At 38.3% G+C, this 25,793-nt stretch overlaps 1 protein-coding gene across 1 annotated transcript in view; it reads left to right on the top strand.

Annotated features, from left to right (window-relative positions):
* Positions 1–7,995: 7,995 nt before the first annotated feature.
* Positions 7,996–25,793, top strand: part of GRIN3A (glutamate ionotropic receptor NMDA type subunit 3A) — a 227,323-nt gene continuing 209,525 nt past the window's right edge. Inside the window, exon 1 of the mRNA XM_069090621.1 lies at positions 7,996–9,820. Coding sequence (XP_068946722.1) covers positions 9,002–9,820 — 819 coding nt within the window. The 5' untranslated portion in view covers positions 7,996–9,001. The remainder of the gene's footprint in view (positions 9,821–25,793) is intronic.

Genomic DNA, 25,793 nt, shown 5'->3' with positions numbered 1-25,793 from the left:
TCAAAATGATCTCTTCTGGTGGCTCCCAGCCCTGTGCTGGCTGCAAGATGGGAAGTAAAACTCTTAGCTAATCATCCTGTGGAATGCTGAAAAGGCCAAGCACTTGTCAGAGTTGATAACTTACTCCAATGACAAGAACTGGAATAGGAAGACAACAGAATTTTTTTTAAGACACTTAGGTCTTTTAGAGTTTACATATATTTTTTAGAGCAGGCAGTTCCCAACTTTAAAAATGTTGTGCTTCAAAATACCCTCATCTTTTTTTTTCCTGAGAGGAAAAAGAGGATTCAGAACCTTTTCTCATGAAAGCAATGTCATAAATGGTGATTAGGTTCTGGGGCCAGCATATAAAACTCATAATGTTGCTGAACTCTTTCACTAAAAGTTCAACAGCAGTGTCATTTAGTGGCATGGAAGGTCCTGTGGTTTCCTCGTGTACTAGAGAGAAGACTGAACTTGGAAGTTGGGAAGACCTGGTTCAGATCTGTGTTCTAGACTTTTGGAGCTATATGACAAGCCCATTTAACAACTTTAAGCTTGTTTCCTCATCTGTAAAATGTGGGTAATAATAGTAGGACATACTTCATAGGGTTATTGTGAGATGCTAGTGAAATAATGCAGATAGAAAACTTTGAAAATTGAAATATTCAATGCATATCTGATATTATGGCTGTTCTTAAAGGACATGCCAGCCACAAGCAGTGACAGTTCCTACCAAGGTACAAAGGCTCCCATTATCACCTGGAAATTGATTTCATGATTAGAAAGACTTGAATTTGAATCCTGCCTCAGACTAGTCATGTGACCCTGGAGAAATCAGTTATCTTCAGCCTCAGTTTCTTCATTTGTAAAATAATTATAGCATCTACCTCACAGAGTTATTGGGATGATAAAATAGGATAACATGTTTGCAAACTTTATAGAACTATGTATGGATATTCAGCCATTATTATTATCCTTTGAAGATGACATGAACTAAAATCAGAGGCACATCACCAAGCTGGCCTTAGGATGATGTATTTTTTGGACACAGAAGCTCATGGAGATCATCTCCTAAGGTACCAAGAAATTGTGGTAGCATTGAATGACTAGTGGGATACCCACAATTAATTTTTTAAGTCACATTATTTTATTTTTCATTACAAAATGTTGGAGCAAACTGTAACCTGAGTACTGGGCCCTAAATAGAAGAGTAATGTACTAAAGGAGAAAAGAATATCAATCCATCAATCAAGAAGCATTATTTTAAAACCTACTATGTTTTGGGTAGTTTTCTAAGTGCTGGGGATGCAAAAAGAGGCAAAAAATGTCTGCCTTCAAGAGCTCACAACCTAATGGGGGAGATGACAAACATCTATATACAAGAATGTTATATACAGGATAAATAGGAAATAATTAACATAGTGAAGAAACTAGAATTAAGAGGGGTTAGAAAAGGAGAAGATAGGATATCACTTGGGATTTAAAGGGAGTCAGAGAAGTCCATAGGTGGAGATTATGAGAGAGAGTATTCCAGAAATAGGACAGTCAGAGAAAATGCCTGGAGTCGAGAGATGGAATATCTTATTCATGGAACAAGACAGGTTGAAGAGTATGTTTGGGGAGTAAAGTGTAAGAAGACTGGGAAGGTAGGAGAAGGCTAGGTTATAAAGGTCTTTGAATGACAAACAGAGGATTGCATATTTGATACTGGAGGCAATTGTAGTCACTGGAGTTTATTAGGATGGGGGAGGGAGGTGACATGGTCAGCCCTGCACTTTAAGAAAATCACTTCTCCAATTCCATTTTTAAAAATATAACTTCTCCAATTCCTGAGAGATATGCTACCCACAAGCAAAATGATAAAATAGGCCCATTTTGGTTTTGGTACCCTCCAATATCCCTGTTTGCACCTCTCTTCCTTCACCAATTCTTTCCCTATACTTCTAGTCAGTCAGTCAATAAACATTAAGCACCTGCTATGTGCTGAGAAATGTGCTGAGTTCTAGGTATACAAAGAAAGACCACAGATAGTCCCTGCTTTCAGGAAATTCATAGACAAAATGGTCTTGTATTTCCATATGCTCTTCACCCAAGTCCGCCAATCTTCCCTGAAAGATTCTTCTCCTCTCCCTTTCCCATGATCAAAGGTCTCCTTTCTTTTGGTGAAGTTTCTTATCTCTACTAGGTGTTAGGAGGGGAACAGGCTAATCCAACTAACACCTGTTGTCATGTGAATTGCCTGTAAACCTCTAATTATCCCATAATATTGTACATTTTTTAAAGTAGAAGCTTATTGATAAAAATTAATGTCATTGGGAAATGGCTAAACAAATCATGGCATGGAGGTAGCTAGGTGGCACAGGGAATAGAGCACCAGCCCTGGAGTCGGGAGGACCTGACCTTAAATCTGGCCTCAGACAATTAACACAAAACTAGCCATGTGACCTTGGGCAAGTCACTTAATCCCAATTGCCCTCCCTCCCAAAAAAATCATGAATATTACTATGCTATTGTTTTTGTTCAATCATTTTTCAGTTGTGTCCAATTCTTTGTTACCCCATTTGGGGTTTTCTTGGCAAAAATACTAGTGTGGTTTGCCATTTCCTTCTCCATTACTGTGCTAAAATAAATGATGAAACATAGTAAGTACTAAGTACACACTAAATACATACAAAGACTTACATGAACACTTCACACTTACAAAGTGAAGTAGAACCAAGAAAGCAGTATACACAATGAACAAACATGACGCAAAAGAAGAGATGTTTGATAGTTTCCATTATTCTTTTGCAAATGTGGGATGTCCATAGGTGTGGAACATTGCATTTTTTTTAGATTTCGCTTTCTGGTATATCAATCTATGATACTGGATTTTTTATCTTCCTATTTCTCCTTTAAAAATGTATATTGGATGACTTTATGAAGAGGAAGAACACAAACATAAATTTAGGTATGAAGTTAAGATAGAAATTAGGTGGTATAAAATCAAGATATCAATAAAATGTATTTTAAAAAAAGAAAATCTCTGGAAGAATTTGTCAAGAAGTAAAGTGGAAAAAATACAGTCAAGGTAAGCAGAGAAGTCATTTTTAAACATAGGCAGACCTGATTGACTCTAGTCTGGCATCAGTTTCTTAGTTTGCTCCTTTTATCAGCTGATTTTTCTTCCCTTTTCTACCCCGAGTCTAAATTGCAGCATTGGTTACAGAGTTTAAATTTCTGAATAGGTCACTAGCATGTTCTTGTATAGGAAAGTTGCACATATAAATTCATATAAAACTGACTTTGTTACTACTACATCAATGAGCAGACCCAGAGTGTAAGCAATGTTTTCAAATTTTACTGTTCTGCAGTATCAGAGCCAGTGATGAGTAGAACTTGGAACAACTCAGTTTTCAGGTGAGAAATGTGGGTGTTTTTTCTGAACCTTTTAGCGACTAAGGTGGTAATCCTACAATCCAGAAAATGTAAAGTGCTAGTCAGAAAGAGTTCTTATGGGCTCAAAGCATGATGAATAATGCTATTTCTATACGAGGCAACTGCCATGTCCATTTACAAATTAGGAAACTCAAGAAGGCAAGGATAAATGTATTGCCCATAGCAGATTGGTGCTGAGAAAAGAGTCCAAATTTCTTGACCCCCAATATTCTGTATCCCCACAACCAACTTTCTGGAGCTATGTCCAAACATTCATTTCCCTGGCATTTCTTTTCATTGCTGACCCTGCTTGTACCAGGAGGTGCAAGGGTATATTTGTGCCTGTTTTAAAATAGATTAAAGTAGAAGTTGGTTTGTTTTGTTTTTGTTTATCCATCATATGATCTGAGGTAAATTATTTCTGATTCTGAACAAAGGTTAAAGAATGTCATCATTATATCTGGGTTAGCTTTTCCAGAATTGTGCTGAATCTAGCTATAATATTGTTAATAACAATAGTACCTAATATAGTACTTTACCCCTCCAAATCACTTTCACATGCATTTTTGGTTCCTTCAAACAATCTTGTGATGCAGAAAGTGCAATTATCATCATTTCCATTTTAAAGTGAAATGATTTTGTGATTTGCTTCAAAGTCATATGGCTTATAAGCACCTGAGAAGATATTAGAATATAGGACTTTTGAAGTATAATCCTGTATAATAGGCTTTTTCATGAGGAACTAGCTATACTTTGGGGATCTCTGCCTTCTCCAATTTATTGACTTATAGAACTTAGAAGCTTTCAGTATCTGGTATTACTTCCTAAGTGACTAGCTCCCCTTACAACTTGGTTTGACTAGAAAAATTTTTTTTTATTTTTATAAATTAAGGTACACTGAAACAATCCATATCAAAGCCCAAGTCAAAAGATACCTTCCCACTCAGTCCCTGCAAAGTCCTTTCCCCAAGGACTTGTTGGAATTCAGTTACCTGTGGTATTTCCTGGGCAGTTAAGTGGTACAGTGGATATAGTGCTGGACTTGGACTCAAAAAGACCCATCTTTAATTCCAGCCTCAGACACATATTAACTGTGTGATCCTGGGCTAGTCACTTAGCCCTGTTTGCATCTGTTTCCTTATCTGTAAAATGAGCTAGAGAAGGAAATGGCAAAGCACTCCAGTATCTTCACAAAGAAAATCCTAAATGGAGTCATGAAGAGTCAGACACCAATTGAAAACCACTGAACAACAATGGTGTTTTCCAAGTAAAAGGGGAAACTGGAATCTACTTCTACAACCAGTGTTCCCCTCCAAAACTCCTTTGTCCATACCCTATTCACTTTTCATCATTGTAGACCTTCACTCTCACTAGACATTGTGAGTTCAATTTTTCTCCCTCTTGTTTCTGAGCCCTGCTGATCCTGTCTCTGATAATGTTGCATACCTCTGATCACCAGGATTCTTCACAGGTCAACTCTCTTCTGGAAGGTGGTATTTATCACCTCCTTGCTAAGTGACCAGTTCTTGAGTGGCTTACCCTTGAAAAGATTATCCTGTTTCATCAACTTATAGTGTTATTTATAATTCTGTTAATCCTCTGGTCACAGTGCCTCTAGCCTTTGGAAACTTTTTTTAAAAGCAAATACTCAGATCCCACAGGTTTAGACTCCATGGAAGGGATTCTGTGTTCCCCTTCCTAATCCGTACTTCCTGCATATGTCAGCACTTCCAGTGAATCTTGAAGTATAGAAGAGTACTGCAATTCTGATTTTCCATAGCTCTTCCTCTCAGGCAGCTGGGAAAAGTTATCCAAATTAACTCAGGCTGCTTCTCAAAAGATCATCAGTGGGTTAATGTTGGGAGTCAGTGATTGCCAAAGATTACTCTGAACATCAGCACCTGTGACTCAGAGGGACAAGGGCAACCCTACCCCAATGGTAGACATCTGTAACCTCACCAAAGAAGCAAGTCCAGTGCTTTTCCTTCCATGGACTGTTTACTTGGAAGGATTATCTGAACGTAAAGAACATGACAAAGACTGAAGTGATATGGAAAGAAGAATAAAAACACAAAAGGAATAGTGAAATTACATCAATGTAGAAAGATAGAAAGGAGTAGAGAAATAAGCAGAAAGAATAAAAAGGAAAAAAGCGTGCTTTGTGCTTAGCAAAATATAGTGTCAATCAGACTAACAAATTCTTTTTATTTGAATCTGATTTATAGTCTTGACTATCCCATGTTTGGCATATCCTCTTCAGTTTTACAAAGATACTTTTAATCATCCCTTTAGTGATATTCAGATATTTATAGACTTTCAACAGCCTTCAAGTAAAGTAGCTATGGGGACAAAACTAATGCATTAGCAATTACAGGAGACCCACATTTTCTCTAATATTATTCTTTTCTTACTTTGTCCAACCTCTGAGAACTAGCTGTGGACAGATGTTCGACCAATGAAGTACTAAATCAGTACTCTGGAGCTATGCCAGGGTCAGAAATGTTGGGCCACAAAGAAAGATGTCAGAAAGGGCTCCTTACCCTTTGTTCACTACAAATCAAATAGGTTCCAATCCTTTTGTCATTTGGGAACTATAAATAGTGTATTTAGGCTACAGAGATAGAAAAAGGAGAATTCTGATACTCCTCAAGAAGAAGACAACAATAGCAATCATCTTCTAAAGTAGGTACTAAATACTTTGTGTTCCAAAAGCCTTAGTGTATTTCTAAACTTTAATAGCTCAGAAATGCACTAACACTTTTGGAAGTCCCCAAATGAGAAAATACATGAACTTTTTAGAGACTTAGAGATCTCTGTTGATACTCTATACATTTTATTTATTGAATTAGCATATCTTTGTTTTAACAGGTAGGAAACTATGATTTCAATACCTCTGATGTTGTGACTTTAAGATCAGTCTCTCTGGGGTCCTTTCCATATCTGGGTTGTCTAATGTTATGTGAATGACCTTGGGGAATTTGCTTAACATCCTTAGAATTCAATTTCCTTATCTAGAAAATGAGGGGTTTAGATTCAGTGACTTTTGAGGTTCCTTCCTTCTCTGTCTTTATTCCAATGATCCTCTAATTTGGGTACAGATCTTTGAGAGATAGAAGGTTCCCAGTGAATGGAGAGCTGACCTTCAAGTAAAAAGCCCTGAGTTCAGCATCTATCTCACACATACTACCTATGTGATCATAGGCAAGTCACTTAACCTCTCACTGCCCTAGGCAACATGGTAAGACTGTAAATTAGAATGGTTACTGATCTCTAACAGCAAAGTTTCCACACCAGAAGTTCACCAGATGTCTACAACAGCGAAATCCAAGGTCTGGACTCAAAGCTGATAATGAGAAGTACAAATAGAGAAATTTTATTCTTATGGAGATTTTTATATAGCTCTGGAGAAGCAACATAGTGTTGTGGACACAGTGCTGGCCTCATGGGGATTTTTATATAGCTCTGGAGAAGCAACATAGTGTTGTGGACACAGTGCTGGCCTCAAAGTCAAAAAGATCTGGATTCAAATCTCATTTCAAAATCAAATTGACTGTGTGACCCAGAGTAATTCAATTACCCTTTCCATACTCTAGGTAACTAAGATAAGTTGCAAAGAATGTGCCAATATGCAAGGGCAGGAGTCCAATGAAATCACAGGTCCCATTCCTATCCCTATCCCCATATAGCCCTAGTCTCTTAATCCCCCAAACATAACATAATCTCTAGTTTGTGAATTAAAACAGTCCTGCAAGGTAAATAGCAAGTGTTTGCCTAAGCCTTTAATAGATCAGAAAACCAGAACATGGTTGGATGAAATAAATTGCAAAACCCTAATTCCATAGAGCTGATATTAGAATTCAGAATTCCCTATCCTAAATACCCCCCTAATGTATTACTGAAACAAACAAAGAAAAAAAATGTGTCTGCTGTAAAATGTAGTTTAAGTGTGGAAGGCACTACACTGTTCCTGGACTACCTTCTTCCTTTCCAATATCCAAAGTATGTGGCTGACACTTTAAAATCAGTATAAGCAACTATTAATCATTTTAGTGTTAACTTTTTCATGCATGGGTAGATTTAGCAGGAATAAGAAGCTTTGTGGAGTTTTGTTTGTTTTTAGGAAGGAGTGGTCTGGAGAGAAAGAAAATACAAGGAGAAACAAGCTTTGAGGGTCTCCTTTAAACTGACCAGTGACCCAGATCAATTGTTAACTCTCATTGAATCCCATTTTGAATGACTGTTGACATGTTTTTAATATCTCTAATTTTTGTCACAAATACATTCTTTGATATATGACCAGACTTTTATATTTGCAATCCAACCACTTAGAGTTCATGCTGCCTGGTAGTCTATAAGTGAAGATGTGTGCAGGTATAAATAATTCTTGTTTAAATACCCTTTGCTGTGAAAATGATCTATTGCAGGAAGTCATTTAAATTAACAATTCACTGAAACCATCCTTGGAAGAGGGCTGGACTCGGAGCCCTCAGCCTCGGAGTCCTATTGGGAAGCTCCCTATTGGCTCTCTGAAAACTGAAGTCCTCTCCTCCTCTGAAGGAGATTTAGAAGACTACAAATCCCAGCCTCCGAGGAGAGAGGTGGTTCCAGAGGCTCTGTTCTGTCTGATCACCCTCCAGAGGAGATCAAGATCAGTGGGAGTTTAGCGCAGCCAAGCGACAGGCAGAAGACACGTCTCCAGCAACAGGAGCTGGGCTGGGCGAGTCAGGCGGGCGGGGATAACTTTGCCTCTTCTAAACAGAACCCTTTACTACCCAGTAGCACCAGCATTCCACCAAGGAAAGAGAGTGGCAGCAGGCAGAAAGAAAGAAAGGAGAAAAGCAAGAAATTGAAGTCATGTAAAGGAAAATGAAGCAAGCACGAGGTGAGAGAACATCAGCCAGCGCAGGGGCAAGGAGGATCTGGCTTCCCTTTTCCTTCAGGAAGGGGGTGAATTTACCTCAGTGTTGCCTCCGGAATTATCCAGGTCCAGATGTTGCCAGAAAGGAACAATAAAGAGGGAGACTGGGGGTGGCTTTTTTTCTTCCTCCCATTTCCTCAGCATCGCCGGTTGTAAGTTGTTAGACGTCCAGCTGCCTAGACTCTGTTTTTGCCTTCGATGTTGGTGTTTTAAGGTTCATAAACATCCATCCTGCTGTCGGCTTGTCCCAGCAGCCCTGGAGGTTGAGGGGCGCCTTGGGCTGAGTTCTCCAAAGAGCTGTGGATGGGGCAGGTCCAGCTGACGGAATGTCTGGGCAGTGAAAGGTGCTTTGGGGATGCTGTGGTAGCCGGGGGTTGAGAGATGTGAGGGGCGGCAAGGAGGGGGAGGAGGAGGTGGAGAGCGGCTCCGGGAACCACCCGGTTCAAGGCGAAATCGGCCCAAAGTGACTGCCTAGAAGATCTGCAACAACTTTTATGGCCGGGAAAGTGGTCGGGGAGGATCTGGCTACTCCCCCTCGGTGAGGAAGGGGCCAAGGCCTTGGGGTTAGATTGTAAGTGGACTAGGCTTGGATTCTCTGGAATTCTCCTTTTCTGGAGACAGCGGAGGGTGGGGGGGCGTCGCTTTCCCTGGGGCGCCCCGGATTTCCCGCTTCGGGTCTCAGTAATGAGGAGACTGAGTTTGTGGTGGCTTCTGAGCAGGATCTGTCTGCTGCTGCTGCCGCCCTGTGCGCTTGTCCTGGCTAGGGTCCCCGGCTCCTCATCCCACCCGCAACCCTGCCAGATCCTCAAGCGCATCGGGCACACTGTGCGGATCGGGGCAGTCCACCTGCAACCCTGGACTACAGTCACCCGCACCACCACCAGCAGTGGAAAAGGCTGGAGCGGGGCAAAAGGGCAACGTAATGACATCTACCCCGGGGGCGCCGCGGCGCCTGTCACAGCAGGAAAAACTGAAGGGGCCCTGGACCTTCAGGCCAGGGCGGAGATTGAGGCGGTGGCTGCAGTGGCATCGGCAGAGGCAAGCGATAGAAGTTGGCGGACCAGGGCCCCCAGTCCCGTCGGTGGGGCAGAGGCTCCAAGCCGCTGGATTGGGAGCACCCTGAACAGCAGAGGGGCTGGGCTGCCGGGAGGCGCGAGCGAGTCTATGCTCTTTCCGCGGGATGCTCTGCTCTTCGCTGTGGAGAACCTGAACCGCATGCCGGGACTGTTGCCTTACAACCTGTCCCTGGAAGTGGTGATGGCGATTGAGGCAGGACTCGGGGACCTTCCTCTCCTGCCCTTTTCCTCCCCGAGCTCAGCCTGGAGCAGTGACCCCGTCTCCTTCCTGCAGAGCGTTTGCCACACTGTGGTGGTACAAGGGGTGTCAGCATTGCTTGCCTTCCCCCAAAGCCAGGGGGAGATGCTGGAACTCGAGTTCATCAGCTCCGTCTTGCACATCCCAGTAATCAGTATAGTGCGCTACGAATTTCCTCGGAAGAGTCAGGTAAGGGGAGGTTCCGTGAAATAAAATGAGTAGCGAGGGCATAAAGGGGACTGAAGAAAAATAGTGAAGGGAAGGCAACGGAATAATACTGAGAAAGGACAGGCAATGTTTCTTTGGCTTTGAATGGACACAGGTGGAAGTGGGGGAGTAAAGGTATGAATGATTCCTCCCACAGTGGTAAGAAGTGAGAACCCTGAGGTTGTACATACCCCCTAGCGGCAGTGCGTCCTGAGTAAGGAGTAAGTAAAAAAATGTTTCAGAACGCTGGACAGCAACTGTCGTTTCAGATTCAAAGGAGGGTTCGGAGAATATAACTGGAACATTTCGTAGCAAAGCTAAGTCTGGAAAAGTGCGCTACTCTGAGTGAGCTGCTTGGGCGAGCAGGGTAAAGCAGTGTGACAGCTCAGATCAGATCAGATGCCCTGAGTTTTTTTTTTTTTGTCTGAGAAGAGGATGGCCCTATTTTCACCCTGTACTCAGAAGCATTAGAGATTTTGAAAACTAAGATTATTTTAACATTTCCAGAAAATCTGTAGCGTTCGGGAAAAGTGATTTAATGCTTAAAGTGTCTTAGGTATCTGAAGTGAATGTTACAACAAATAGGATTCTTTGAAGGGGGGGGGCTGAGCAATTGCTTCTCTCTCTCTCTCTCTCTCTCTCTCTCTCTCTCTCTCTCTCTCGCAATTTCTTTAGGATTTTGAGTAAAGGACTGGTGGCAGCATGGGTGGGTATAATTCAGGGCAGTAGGTGGACTATTCCATTCAGACTATAAGCAAGATGAGCTTGAAGATCTAGCAGATTTGTAGATGGGATAAGGAGATGGGAAAATATTTCTATGAAATAGGTGTGTCATTGTCATTGGTACCATTTTAAAGACAGGGACACTAAAAACAATTAAGGGTCTTAATGAAGGTTAACCAAGAAGTCAGTGGAAAATAACAACATTGAGAATATTTATGGCTCCAAATCACTTTATTCTTCCAGTTCTTTTCCAAATTATTTCTAACCTCTCTTCTTCCTTAAATGCATAGTCAGAAGTACACTTAGAATGCCTGAGTGTATATAAAGTTTAATATATACAATATGCATTAGATTTTAAAAGACTGCTGGAGGTTTTTTGTTTTGTTTTACTCCACTCAGAAAAAAAAAAATGAATTACATCTTGAAACTTGGAAATTGGTGGCACAAGTCCACCCTTTGGACTGGAAGGTTTCCATTTGGCACTAAACTGGAAAGATTTGATCTGCAGTACACTAGCTAATTAACTTTCATCTAAAAGGTTTCTGTCACCTGAATCTGAATGGCTGTGATACAGCAGATGGAAAGGCGGCAGAGCACAGGTGCAATGCTGCCTATGGCCCAAGTGTTTTATATATGAAATTACATTGATAGGTTGTGTCATTATCAGTACATAGCAAAATCAGATGGAATGAAATTCAAGAGTCAATATAATGCTTCTTGTCACTTTATCTTTATTGCCTAATACTTCATTACTTAGCTATTGTGGTCATAGATCCCATGTATATTTTCCATTTATTTGTAAAAGAATCCTAAATAACAAGAATTTTCCCCAAACTAGTATTTCTGATCTCTTTAGAGTTATCTATGTCATGTGACCTATTACACAGTATATAATACAAGGAATGTTATTCAATAAGCTTCAGTGGCTTTCTTTTATTTCTAGTATCAAACACAAATGTCTCTATTTGACATTAAAGTCTACACCACCTGACTCCAAACTAGCTTTCCAGGCTTGTTAAATATTACTCCCATTCACATATACAATAGCTCAACCAAAATGGTCTTTTTTTTTTTTTGCTTTTTCATATAGGTGACTTTCCATTTTCTGTCTCCAGGCCTTTGTAATGGTATTTCTCATGCCTGGAATGCACTCCCTCCTTATCACCTCTTATAATCCCTGGTTTCCTTCAAAACTCAGCTTTAATGTTACCTTCTATTTGAGGTGTTTCCTAATCCCCTCCACTGTAGATACATCTTCCTTAAATTATCTCATAGTTATTTTATGTGTGTATCTATGTGTGTGTATGTGTGTGTGTGTGTATATGTATGTATGTATGTATAAATGCTTTCTCCCCCCAGAGAACACAAATTCCTTGAGGGCAGGGACTCTCACCTTTCTTTTTTTATCCCATGCTTAGAACAGTACCTGGTCCATAACTGTTGGTTATTAGTGCTAAATGATTGGTTGATAGATGGATTTTATAACCCCTTCCCCAACTGATGAAATTGTTAAAAACCATAAAGGTTGCCTAGATTCAAAAGACCTGGGTTAAAGTCCCAATATCAACACTCATGTTGCACCAGAAAAAGCTTTAGTCAGAGAGACCTAAGTTAGAACCCAGCCTCAGATACTTACTAGCTGTGTGACCATGAGTGAGTCATTTAACTTCCATTTTCCTCATCTATAAAAATGATCAGGATAGTAAAAGCATAAGATAAGGTGTATAAACTGCCTTAGAAACCATAAAACATTATATAAATGCTACCTATTATTATTGGGAGAACTTGTACAAGTAACTTAACTAAATTTCTTCATCTGTAAAGTGGGAATAATAAAACTTGAATGATCTAGCTCACAGGGCTGCTGTGAAGACTAGGATTTTAAAACCATTAATTGCTATATAAGTATAAGGTTGTTATTTTATTATCAGGATTATTATCTTTAGTCTTTAACTATAAAACCATTGGAAGAATAAAATAATGCTAAATATTACTCACTGTTAACTAATGATAAATACTCTACTACACATGTTTACATTTTATTTGGAGAGGTATTTTAAATGAGAGCAATCACTCATTTTAATCATATACAAGAACTTGTGGAATTAACACAGAATTTGTTTTAGGCAACTGAGTAATCCTATTACCTCCTCATTTGTATAAAATGCTACCATAAATATTTCCAGCCTATTAAAAATCAATATGAATTTGTAATTTGAAGAATAGTCTTCACTTTCCCTTAGAATAAATAATAATAAAATTTCCTAAACAAACGGCTTTTCTTTTTCTGTGACTCCTGAAAAGTATATCTAATCTATGTGGAATTCTAGAAGAAGAAAAGGAAAGAGATTGAGAGGACCAAATTCCAACTTCCTCATTTTACAAATGAGAAAACTAAGGCCCAGAAAGGCAGAGTGTCTTAGCCAATATCACATATCTCAAAACTGATTTGTTAAATTTCTATCTTATATTGATGATAGTACAGTGGAACGAGCAAATGAACTTAGAATCAGGAGAGATCTGAGTTTGAAGTCTGGATCTTACATTTATAGCTTGTGTAACCATGGCCAACTCACTAAATCTCTCTGAACTAGACTCCTATATTAAATGGGGTAGTATGGAACTGGAGATACAAAGTTGTACTTGGAGTCAGAAAGACTTGGTTCCAGTACTGCCTATGCCACATATTGAATGTGTGACTTTGGGCAAGTCACTCAACTTTCCAACACCCTGGGCAACTCACTAAGGATAAGTAGAAGAAAGGGTCCCCATCTTTATTGGTAGAAGTTAATTATCTAGTGCTTCCTACACTGATGAAAAAAGTCTAGTTTTGGGGGGTGTTTTTGTTATTGTTGTTGTTCAATAGAGAGATTAAATGACCTGCAATATCTACCTCACAAAGTTGTTGCAAGGATCAAATGAGATAGTGTATAGAAGGTATTTGTACCTAGGATAACAAAAGGTAACTAGAATTTGTTTTTTAGATTTTAGAAAAAAAAAAGATCGTGTAGCCTGTGTGACAGAATCTGAAAGGGGAATTGCAATATTGAGTGGATTTGTCAATAACTAAATAAAAAATTGACTATAACTGATTAAAATCAAGATTGCTTTGGAGATTGTTGAAGTTGCTGCTCTTCTCACCTTGTTTCTAGTTTGCCACTCTCTAACATGGAAATCCACTCTTTGTTAGTAATGACTCTAAATCATTATTGTCATTGCTGCTCAGTTATGGCTGACTCTTTGTGACCCTGTGGACCATAGCATGTCAATACTTTCCATGGGATTTCCTTGGCAAAGATACTGGAATGGTTTGCCATTTCCATCTTCAGTGTATTAAAGCAAACAGAGGCTAAGTGATTTGCCCAGGGTCACACATCTAGAGTCTGAGGTGGGATTTGAACTTAGGTCTTCCTGACTCCAGGCCCAGCGATCTATCCATCAAACCATCTATCTGCCTCCAAACCATTGCCTTGTGCTAGAGCTCTGTGAGGAAGGAGCTCCAACTGAGAAAGTTACTGAGAAAGGCACAAATTCTAGTAAATTTTCTTCCTTCTTGCTTAAGTTTTAGAATCATGTCTGAAAATGTCAAAACCTTGGACACATTGAAAATCAAAAAACTGAAAGGGATTCCCTTCTTTCAGGAAAGGTCAACCATAAGCAATGAGTTCTCTAACCTTCTTTTAAATGTGTGCACTCATATTTATTTAAATAATAGAACAAAATCTCAGCATCACACAGATCATTACTTCAGTTGGTTGGCAATACTGTTTTCTCTGTAAGATAGATGACTTCCCTAGTACACACAGACCATCAAAGTGACCCCTAGGTATATCTAGTAGTTGGAAGTACTCAGGATCATACACCACCAACAGTGGATGGAATCTGGCATCAGGGATAAGCATATGAGGCAGGTAGAATAACAATACAAGAATTAAAGGACAAGATGAAGTGAAGTTGAGGAATTTCTTCAGGCATGAAATCACAGAACTAGAATTTCGTCAATCAATATTAATAAGTGGATCGGAATCAGAAACAGTGAGCTGACCAAACCTAAACAAGAAAATCTACAAATAGTTAATCTGAGGGGGCGGCAAGGTAGCACAGCGAATAAGAGCACCAGCTCCAGTGTCGAACTGGGGATCGAATTCGGGCTCGACACTTAGCACCCACCCAGAAACACCTGGCCGTGTAACCTTGAGCAAGTTACTTAACCCCGATTGCTTTAAAAAAAAATAGTTAATCTGATTAATGAACAGGTATTAAAGGATTAATGTCATTTAATGACTTAAATATTGCCTCTCTCTTCACCAGGTTATATAGAGCAATTGCATTTTCATATTCCAGAACCTTTGATCCAAGAAATAGGTTAAAAGCCAGCTTGGTATACTAAGATAGAACACTGGACTTGTAGTTAGAAAGCCTAAGCTTGAATGAAGACTTGGATACCTATATGACCTAGGACAAGTCATTTTCACTTCTCTGGGCATAATTTCCTTATCTGAAAGATGAGGGGGTTGAATTAAATGATCTATAAATTCTCTTAAAATTCTAAATTGTCACTTTAAGAAAATAATGTGAGAATGAAAGACAGGGAAGCAGGCTAATGGGAAAGTTATTTGGGGGATAGGCAGGGCCTTTCCAAGCTTCTCTAGATACACAGAATATGTAAGTTGTTTGAATATAGGTCTGACCATGGTTTTAGGTATGAGTAGTCAGGTCCCATAGGACCATACAGAAACACCAGGTTGCCTTAACTGTGGCAAAACTATGGATCTTGGAGGAAATCTTCATTTTTCTTAATATTAGAGGTTACCAGTCAATATGGGAAATCTTCAATGTGGATGTCATTCATATCTTCATTCTATCACACTATCCAAGGACTTTTTGATCCTTTTTCATATATCTTAACTGGAAAGAATCTCTGGATTTGGAATCAAAGAACTTTAGTTCAAATACCAGCTTCACCACTTAGTAACTGAATGATCTTCTGCCAGTTTCTTAACCTCTCTGATACTCTCTCTAAAAGAAGAATGGGATAGATTTCCTTATAAGGTGCCCTTTGGCTTTAAATCTATAACCTATGACTCCATCATGTAGGATTTTTCTCTGTAATCTCAGCAACATTTACTACCCAATTATAGGATAGTACAGTCACAGCTATTATTGTCATTATGAATGAGAAACTAGTGCAATTTTCAATTTTGTCTGGTTATATAAGTGGGTAGAAAGTAAGGATGGGGCAAGGGGAGAAACCCACTGATCTCCATACCTAAAATCTTTTATTTTATGTCTTCCTAAAAAACTTTTATAAGTCCCCAATATAATGTAAATAAGTTTAAACTAGGTACAGATAAATCCCTCCTAGAACCATGTGCTACTTATCAGGCCTGACTTCAAACCCAGCAATTGTTTACTTGTTTGTTTTTTAATAAATATGTGATTGAACCTTTTCTATATTCTCACTAGTTATAGACTCTCCCTCCTATGATTATTTTGAGAATTTAATTCAACAAACATATATTAAACATTTGCTCTATATAAGACATTGTGCTGGATACTGGAAAACAAAAATAAAGAACAGCCCTTGCCTTCTACAAGCTTAATGGTAATATTGTTAGAAGCTTATTTTTATTCGTCACTTTATATATATATATATATCAGGGGTACTTAAGCTTTTTTGTGTCATAGTACACCTTGGTACTCTAGTGAAACCTATGCACCCCCCCTCAGAATAAAGTTTTTAAATGCCCAAATAAAATAGATAAAATTACAAAGGAAACCGAGTATATTGAAATTCAGTCATTGACACAGATTATCTTGATATAGATTTCCTAACAAAATTCTTTAAAGTTAGTGCTATTACTATCCCTATTTTATATATGGGGAAATTGATTTATAGATGAGAAAACTGAGAGATTAAGTGATTTCTCAGGGTCATATAACTAGCAAAATATTAGAAATAGACTTTACACTTATGTCTAACTTCAAGTGTAGTGTACCTCCCCCTAGACTACGCTGTTGATCCCACTCCTGTACTAAAAAATTAATCACTATTTATATATTACAAGGCATGCAAAGTGCTTTATATACCAGTAAAGAGTTCATATACAAACAGGGAGAGAAAACATAATATATGTTAATAGACTTCATCTTCATGTTATCTCATTTCCAAATCCCCCCCCCCATCCAGTGAACATCCCTTTTAACAATTCCAAAAAGAAAAATAATTGTAATTGAATTGAAAGAAAAAGGAGGTCTAAAGAGAAAGGAATTACTTCTGGCTGGGGGATTAGAGAAGGTTTCTTGAAGGAGGTGACACCAGAGAAAGGCCTTCAAAAGAAGGGTTTTAATTGACAGAGATGGAAAAGGAGGCCTTTTCAGGCTTGGGGGAAGCCCTGTACAAAGAACCCAAGGTTAGAGAGGGCTGGGGAGATGGATGAAAGATTAATTGTCCAGACTGTCTAGAACATGTAGTGTTTGCAGAGGAGTAACATAAAATGAGGCTGAAGTCAGATGGTTCAGACCCTTGGATATCAGGGTAAAGAGTTTTTGTTTTATCCTGTTGGCAGTAGGATGTACAGAGTGACATGGCTACATTGGTGCATTAGGAAGATTACTTTGGCAGTATTGTAAAGGTTTTATTGTGAAGCTAAAGGGAGGGAGAGGAGTTAAGAGGTTGTTACAATAGTTCTGCCAAAGGTAATATGTGTTGGAACTAGGCCGTTGACATTGGGACTAGAAAGAAGAAAACAGAGAGATTCCAGCCTTGTTATAAAGATAAAATGAGCAGGATTTGGCCATCATCTGGGGATGAATAAAAGGGATGGAATGAAAATGATTCCAAGATTGGGTTGCTGGGTACCTGGAAGACTGGGTACCTGGGAAGGATGATGGTAGAATACACGGAAACTGTCAAGGTAAGAAGAGAGAAAGAATTTAGAGAGGATGTACTAAGTTTTGGGGAGGGAGTGTTTATGTGTATGTGTGTGTATGTATATTTATTTATATTTATGTGTGTATGTAGTCTATATAAACATATGTATATATATATATATTCATATATTTTAATTGAGATATCTAAGACAAACTCACAAATCTATGCCATAACCTCTCTTTGGAAATGGGAAACTCCAGTTTGGGGACCAAAGATAAAAATTTTTCATGGAGATACTTGAAAAAAAAAGTCAAAAGATAGCCTGGCAGGGGGATAACTTGTCAATCTTCTATCAAGTGCACAATCCTAAAACTAAGTTAGGCCTCAGAAAGCACAGTGGAGGGGAAATGGAGAGGAGATAGCAGCATTCACTTTACAACGTTCTGGCATCCTCTAATTTAAAAAAAATTATTGCAGTGAAAGTGACAACCAAAAAGAAAGCAATGCAGTTATTTCAATGAGTCTCTCTGGAAGGACGTTTTCCCAAAATGAATTATTCACACCATATTAGATACTTCAATGGCTACAAAAGTACTTGATGCCATGTTTTGACTAAATTCTATTTGTAAATTCATAAATCACAGCATTTAGAACTGGAAGGAGAATAACTAGATGGTGCAGTGAATAGAGCACCAGCCTGAAGTCAGGAGGGCCTGAGTTCAAATCTGGCCTAAGACACTTAATAGCTGTGTGACCCTGGGCAAATCACTTAACCCCAACTACCTAAAAAAATTAGAAGGAATATTACAGATTATCTAGTTTAGCCTCCCCTTCCCCATTTTACAAACTGAAGCCCAGGGAGGGGAAGTGAAGTTCCAATGTTATACCACTCTCTTTTAAAAGTCTTATCCAGGGTGTATTGGTAAATATTAACTTGTCTTACTTTGTATCCCCACTGCTTAGCACGTTACCTGGCACATAGGAAGCACTTAATAAATGCTTGTTAACTTATTCATCTATGCACTCCCCCCCCACCCTTCACCTCAAAAGTATTTAACAAAGTTCAAGTCCTGAAAGCTGACCTTCTAAAAGAGAAAAAGCATCACAGATTTCCACATTGGTTTCATAATCATTGTATTTCCTCAAGAATATTGACTGTTTAACTGACCGACCAGTTGTAGTAGGGGATATGTTTGACTAAGAATCTAGTCCATCTTGAGCAAAACTAAACTCTTTTACTTTGTACCAAGTTTGTGAAAGTTGGCTTTAAACTCACAAATCTAGACCTCTCTTAAGTAGTTTATTCCAGTCTAACTAGCTTCTGTGACAGGTATCACTTAAATGCTCCAGCTGCTCCAAAAATTTCAGTTAAAAGAGTCCCTATGATGGTATTATATTCCCTATCCCCAATCTACCATAAGTCAGCAATATCGACCACTAGCCTATAGTAAATTCTATTCCTGTTCTACTGCCTTCTTACTAACTACATCTGGCATTGGAATTATGGGGCCATTTCTGTCACTATTCTTCTAGTCTCAGAAGTACACAACCTTTCATTCTCTCTCACCTTGATCAGTTACTAAACATGGCTGGTTCTACCCATACAATATCTCTCACATCTAAACACTTTTTGTCTACTCGTATAACCACAATCTTAGTTCAGGTCCTCATCCTGTCTCACTTAGACTACTATAATGGCCTATGATTGGTCTCTTGCTTCGAGTCACTCCCTACTGAGTCCTTCATCCAAATGTGATTTTCCTTAAGCACAGATCTGACCAAATTACTTCCCTATTCAATAAAATTCTAGTGGTCCCTTGTTGCTTCTAGGATAAAATAAAGACTTTTGTTTTACTTTTAAAACCCTTCACAACCTGACCCCAGCTTATCCTTCTACATTGATTATATATAATTACCCTTCTCACACAATATGGTCTAACCAAACTGGCCTCTTTGAACCTCACACATTAAGCATTCCCTCTCCTGGTGAACCCCAATGCATAGAATGCAATCTGCTCACCCTTGTCTCATAGAATCCCTGTGTTCTTTCAAGATACAACTTAGGCATCACCTAATACATGAAGTTTTTTTTCCAAATATCCACAGCTGAGAGTTCTCTCACTCCCAAACTAACTTGTATTTAACTGCCTTTTATTTATTTTGCATTTATTCTGGAGAGACTGACTATACATATATTTATACCTGCCTTTGATGTGTCTCTGGATAAGAAATGAGCTCCACAAGAACAGGAATTGTTTCATGTTTTCTCTTTGTATCCCTAGCACCTAGCACAGTGTCTGGCGCATAGTAGGTGTTTAAAGATTGCTTGTTGATTAGTTGATTGATCTAGAAGGGACCTTAGAAGTCATCTTACCCAATGTCCTCATTTTATAAGCAGAGAAACTGAGGCACTGCCTGGTGAGGAAAGTGGCCATGGGTACACAGCTAATTAAAAACTAAGCAAGATTAAAATCCTGTTTCAACCTTGCTCTTGGGATAAATGTTAGGTAATGAATATTCTTATCACCCATTGGCTATTGTATTTGAAAGGAAGCACATTTACTCAGGCAAGAAAATAAAAAGGAAGGAAAATAGAATTGTGGAGTTGGTGTAGCACCAGAGACAATACAGGACATGGGTTGATAGCAACTGTCACCTCGTTGCCTCACTTGATATACCAGGAGTAAGTCAGGGAGATTTATTTCCCTACATCTACTCTGACCTGCTAAAGCTTTTCTTGGCTTGGTCCATGAAAAGTATAGCTCTCCTCTGGGGAAAACACATTCTCTTCCAAGTCATGATGAATGGCTGATAGAAGCAGCTAATTGTTGCTGACTTGAAGATAAATGATTTCAGATTAAAACTCAAGTGATGCAAAACTTTCCTAAGCAGTAGCCCTTTATAAGTTTTCAGGAAGAACAGAGATTCAGGGCTGAGTTGGTAGGTTTCTAAGTAGAGCATAAGAAATTAAAAAATAGAGGACATTGGACAGCTGGTCCTATCTGACCCTCTCTTTTCTCTAGATCCTGATAAATTGCTGAACACTTTAAATAGGCCAATTTATATATCGCTTTAAAGTTTGCAAAGCATTGTAAATATGTTATCTTATTTAGTCCTCCCAGTAGTCTCATGAGGTATTGCTATTATTATCTCCACTTTACAAATGAGGAAACTGAGGATGAGAAATTAAGTATCTTGCCCAGAATCAAACAACTAGTAAACATCTGAGGCAGGATTTGAACTTGACTGAGTACAAGTCCCATACTGTATACATTGCCCCACCTAGTTACTGCCTCTTGATAGTAACGCTATCATCATTTAGAATATATCAAGGAAAATTAACAATTCACTCTTTATTGATGTGAGCAAGTCATTTCACTCTGTACTTCCATTTCTCATCTGTATTGTTTTCTATATCATATAGATTCAGAGTCAGTAAGCCCCTCAGAGGCAGAGATCACATCTTACTTTTTGTCATATTTCCCTGGGAGTCTAGTTTGAGAGGGGAAAAAATCAGTGAAGCAAAATCCCTTTTTATTAGTACTATTGTTACTGTTGTTGCTAACAGTTCACTTTTAGATAGCACTTTAAGGTTTCCAAAGTGCTTTGTTTACAGATTTCGGTGACATTGAGGTTATTTAAAATATGTATAACATTAAAGAAAATTTTGATTATTAGGATTTTTTAAGGTGTAGAAGGAAAGCAATACAAATCCTTCTGTTCACTCAGAGTGGACATTGGTCTCTAAGAGATAGAGAGACAGATGGTCACAAATACTATTTATTCATGCAGGAAATAATAGAAGAGAACTTGGAACTCATGAACTGCTGGAGCATCTGAAGCAAGTAACAAGGGACAGGATTTTGTGCATGCCTTTGCAGTCTGGTTTTGCATTTTCCTTTACCCTCAAGCAAGGTGAATTTTAAACTATAACAAATTGTAGCTCAGTTGATATGTTTCTGCCTGAATCATAGGAACGGACCAAAAGATGTTCTGTCACTACTGTCTTCTGGGTTTGTCACAGGGCATTCATTGAAGTTTATATACTTAGCACTTTGAAAGCTATAACAATGTGTAAGGAATGGATCCCTTTGGATTTTTTGCTGCTGAAATCTAATTCTTAGGAAAAGTTGGACAACACTCCATACGCCCAAACAAGTTCTCTTTACTAAAGAAAGAATGTATGTATTTATCAACTCATCATCATTCTATAATTAGACAATCAGTGTGGTGATCTTCATCAGAAAACCAGTCGACCTCAGATATGAATTTTAGTTATCTAGGCCTAACTGCAAAATCTTAAGCAGAGAGGGGAGTCATTAAGGCAGAACCTAGAAGCATAGCATAGTGGAGAGAACTCAGGAATGGAAGTCAGTGGATTAAAAGAGTTTAGTCCTGGTTATGCTCCTAATTTTCAGTATGACCTTCCTTGTACAAGTTGTTTGGCCTTTCTAGGCCTCAATTTTCATTTTGGTAAAAATAAATAATAGATAAATAAATAAAAATTTATAAATAAATAATAGATTGTTTCTGAGAACCTTCCAGACCTCACATTCCTGATGTGATTGCAGCATATCCTGAACTAAGAATGAGAAGTGAATATACAAAAGATACAAATACTTTGCACCATTAGATTATTGTGCTGTCTGAGACTGTAGAAGTAACTCAATTCACATAGGGAATGATGATAGCAGTACAATTAATGCTATATTTGTACAAAAATGCATCCCTGAAAATAAAAGGAATTGCACACTATAATACAGAGGTTGTGGCTGTTGTGCTCTTATAGATATAGGCACAGAGTGCCATCTAGTGGTCAAAATAAATGCTTTACTAAAGTTGAAAATTGAAGCATTTTTGGATGAACAGAACCCCAAAGCAAAGGAGAACCTTCTGACCTCCTGGTTTATCTTGATGATGTCTTAAAATGGACTATCAGGATTCCAACTTCATTTCAAAGAGTCTCAAAAAGAGGGGATGCCTGATTTTCGCGGTGAAGATAGAGCGACAAACTCCCCTCACTCGCAGCCCAAGGGATCGTCTGCAGCCCACAGCGAAGAAGGGCAAGGAAATAGAAAGAGCATTGCATTAAGGATCCCAAATGACCCTGTAGGTGTCATATTGCACTCTCTGGCATGACAACTCATACCTTTTCCCTTCTACCTCCAGACTTAACTGCAGGACTTCTACAAGTGAATGTAAGACCCAACTCTGCCAGTTAGGATCTGAGTGATTTTGGTCAAATCTCTAAGCCTCAGTTTTCTTATCTGCAAAATGAGAACAATAAGAGTTCTGTCCCTTATCTCAAAAGGTGGTTGTCTCAAAGGAAGACAGAGACAAAAGGCAAAAAGACTGATAGAGATTGAGAAAAATTGTGCAGATCAAATGAAATAATGTTTATGAGTTTTTAAACCATAAAACACAACCAAAACATAAGGAATTATTAATAACTATAATACCTCACACTGATACAGAACTTTACTATTTGTAAGGCACATTTTTGTACATTATTCCGCCAACTTAATACTTAATCCGCCAACAACTATGTGATATAATGTAATATTATTCCTGTTTTACAAATGAAATTTGCAGATCCAGTTGAAGTGATTTGCCCAAGGTCACACAGTTAAGAGCCAGAACAAGGACTGGAACCCAAGTCTTTTGACTCCCAAGTCCAGTGTCCTTTCCATTCAGAGTTGTTGGGGACATTAGAAGTCACCTATCCTGCTTTCGCATGCAATGCGAAATGCTTTTCGCATGTACCTCTTCTAAGATATCCCTGGTTTGTGGTTATCTAAGGTCAGCTTAAAATTTCATTTTCTTTGTTGGGCATCCAATTTCATTATTCCTCCTTTTTGAGCTGGCATCCAACTTTGTGTAACCATCACCCATTCTTTGGTTTTAATTATGCCCTCTGGAGTAATACAGAATAAATTTCCTTTCCCAGTTGACAGCTTTGCTAATACCTGAAAGAAGCTATCATATTTCCTCTTAGTCATCTCCAAGTTAAATACCCTAAATTCCTTCAACCATTCTCTGTATGGTATAAGTGACTGATCCTTCCCTATTCTGGCTGCCCTCTTTTGCCAGAAAATCTGGTTTATTATCCTTATAAAAAACATCACCAAGGATGGAAAACAGTACCAGATAAAGTGCAGATTCAGAAGCCTCATTACCTTCTTTTATCTGAATGCTAATGTAGGCTAAGATGGTATCAGCTTTTTTTAGAAGGACCTATAATCATAAGCAGCTATAATTATAATATCTATAAAGTTAGAGGCAAAATGGTGGAGTATAGAGAGCTTCAGAGTAACAAAGACTTCATTGGAGTCTTTGACATTTGACCTTTGACACATAGAAGTTCTGTGTCACCTTAAACAAAAATTTAACTTCTCAGTGGCTCAAACTTACTATGACAATAAATTACAAATTGTGGGTCTGTGTCAGTTGAGGGTGTTTCCACACTGGATGTTAAATCTTACACTGATAAAATCAAAGACTAGAACCACTTCCAAAAAGAAACTATACCATTGTTTCTATTTATCTATAAATATAATTAAATTTGATATTCTAAAATATGTACAAAATAAATTATTATAACACTGCTCTGGGTTGAGTTCTAGGTATATAAAATAGAGTGCATTTTATTTTTATCGGTACTATTATTTTCTTTGATTTTCTATTGAATGGAGGGATAAGATGAAAAACAAGGAAAGGAGCTTGTACAAGATTTAACTTTATTAATTTAACTTCCTGCTGTCTGAAAGTTCTTACATCTGTGTGCGTTGAATCTTTCATTTTCTCCCTGCATTAGAATTTTTTCACCTTATTTACTTTTCACAATTTCATTCCGACTCTCCCTTCCATTGTGCCTTCATTCCATACTTAACAGAGAAGAATGAAGTGAACTCTCATCCTTTCACTTTGACATATCCTTGATCATCATTCATCCTTTCTTCCTTCTCTGCAGTCTCAGAAAGCCATAAAAGTCCTCGTTTTCAAGGCCAAATTCTCTATCCGAACAACCCCATTTCCTCACACCTCTTCCAGAATTTTGCTTCATCGATTATGACCCTTCTTTCTTTAACATTTTCAACATTTCACTATGTTATCTCCTTTCCTTTTGCCTAAAAGCATACAGAGTCTTCCTGATCTCGAAAATATATTTCTTGACACAGCTGCTTGTTCTACCCACTATCCAATTTCTATATTTCACTGTCAAATTTTCTGGCTGCTGCTTCTAACCACCTGAAATATAGTTTCTGCCAACCACTCAACTGAAACTGCACTTTCAAAAGTCGTAGATGACTACCTAATTGCCATGTCCAATGGCCATTTCTCAATCTTCATTCTCTTTAACCTCTCTATAGCATTTGGTGCTTTTGACTACTCCTTTTCTCCTTCAAATTCTTTATTCCCTAAATTTCTTTGACACTATCCTGGTTTTCCACTTATCTGTCCAACCACTCTTTTTTTTTTTTTTTTGCATTTTGCTCTGTCAGCTTCTTCTGTATTTTTACCCAAAATTCAGTACTTATCTCTGTGCTCTTCTTTCTCTATAACTTTAATTATTATGATTTGTATAGACAAATGACTCTCAGATATCCACCTCCAACCCGTCCTTTGTCTTGAATCCCAAACTTACATCTTCAACTGCCTTCTAGACAGTCACATTTGAATACTCCGTCATCATTTCAAATTCAATATGTCTAAAACCCAGTTCATCATATTTTTTCCACAAGTGTTCTTCCTTTCTGATTTTCCTAGTTCTGATAATAATGATATTCCCATGCATGCAGATTTGAAATCATCCTCCAAGTCTTCCACGTTTATAAACATGTAGTGATCTTTGACCCTTCCCTTTTCCTCATCCCATAATCCAAATGCCAAGTCTTGTCATTTCCATCACTTCAACCTAACTCACATCTGTCCCTTCCTTTCAAATCCCATTTTGCAACCACTCTAATCATGCAGTGTGATACGGTTGTTAGAGTGGTGGATCTGGGCTCATCCTTCCTCTGAAACTTACTAGCTGTGTAACTATGAATAAGTGACTCTAACTCATACTGGTTGGTTTGTTTGTTTCAGCAAAATAATTACTTCATAAGGTTATTGTGAGACTCAAGGGCGATAATGTAAAGCATTTTTGTAAACCTTAAAGTACTATATTAATAGATAAATATTATTAGATTACTGTAATAGTTTCCTGCTTGGTATTCCTACTTCCAGTATATCCCTCATCTCCAATCTATTATACAACCTAATACTGGAGTTATCTTCCATAGATATCAATATCAATATAGATATATATGGATATATAAATAGACATAAATGTAGATATAGAGATATAGACATAAA

Source organism: Petaurus breviceps, unplaced genomic scaffold, assembly GCF_028583685.1.
Source record: "Petaurus breviceps papuanus isolate PSGF00001 unplaced genomic scaffold, PetGlider_PUasm1.0 187, whole genome shotgun sequence".
Lineage (NCBI taxonomy): Eukaryota > Metazoa > Chordata > Mammalia > Diprotodontia > Petauridae > Petaurus > Petaurus breviceps.
Note: the sequence above shows the minus strand (reverse complement) of the source record. Positions and strands in the feature narration are given on the sequence as shown.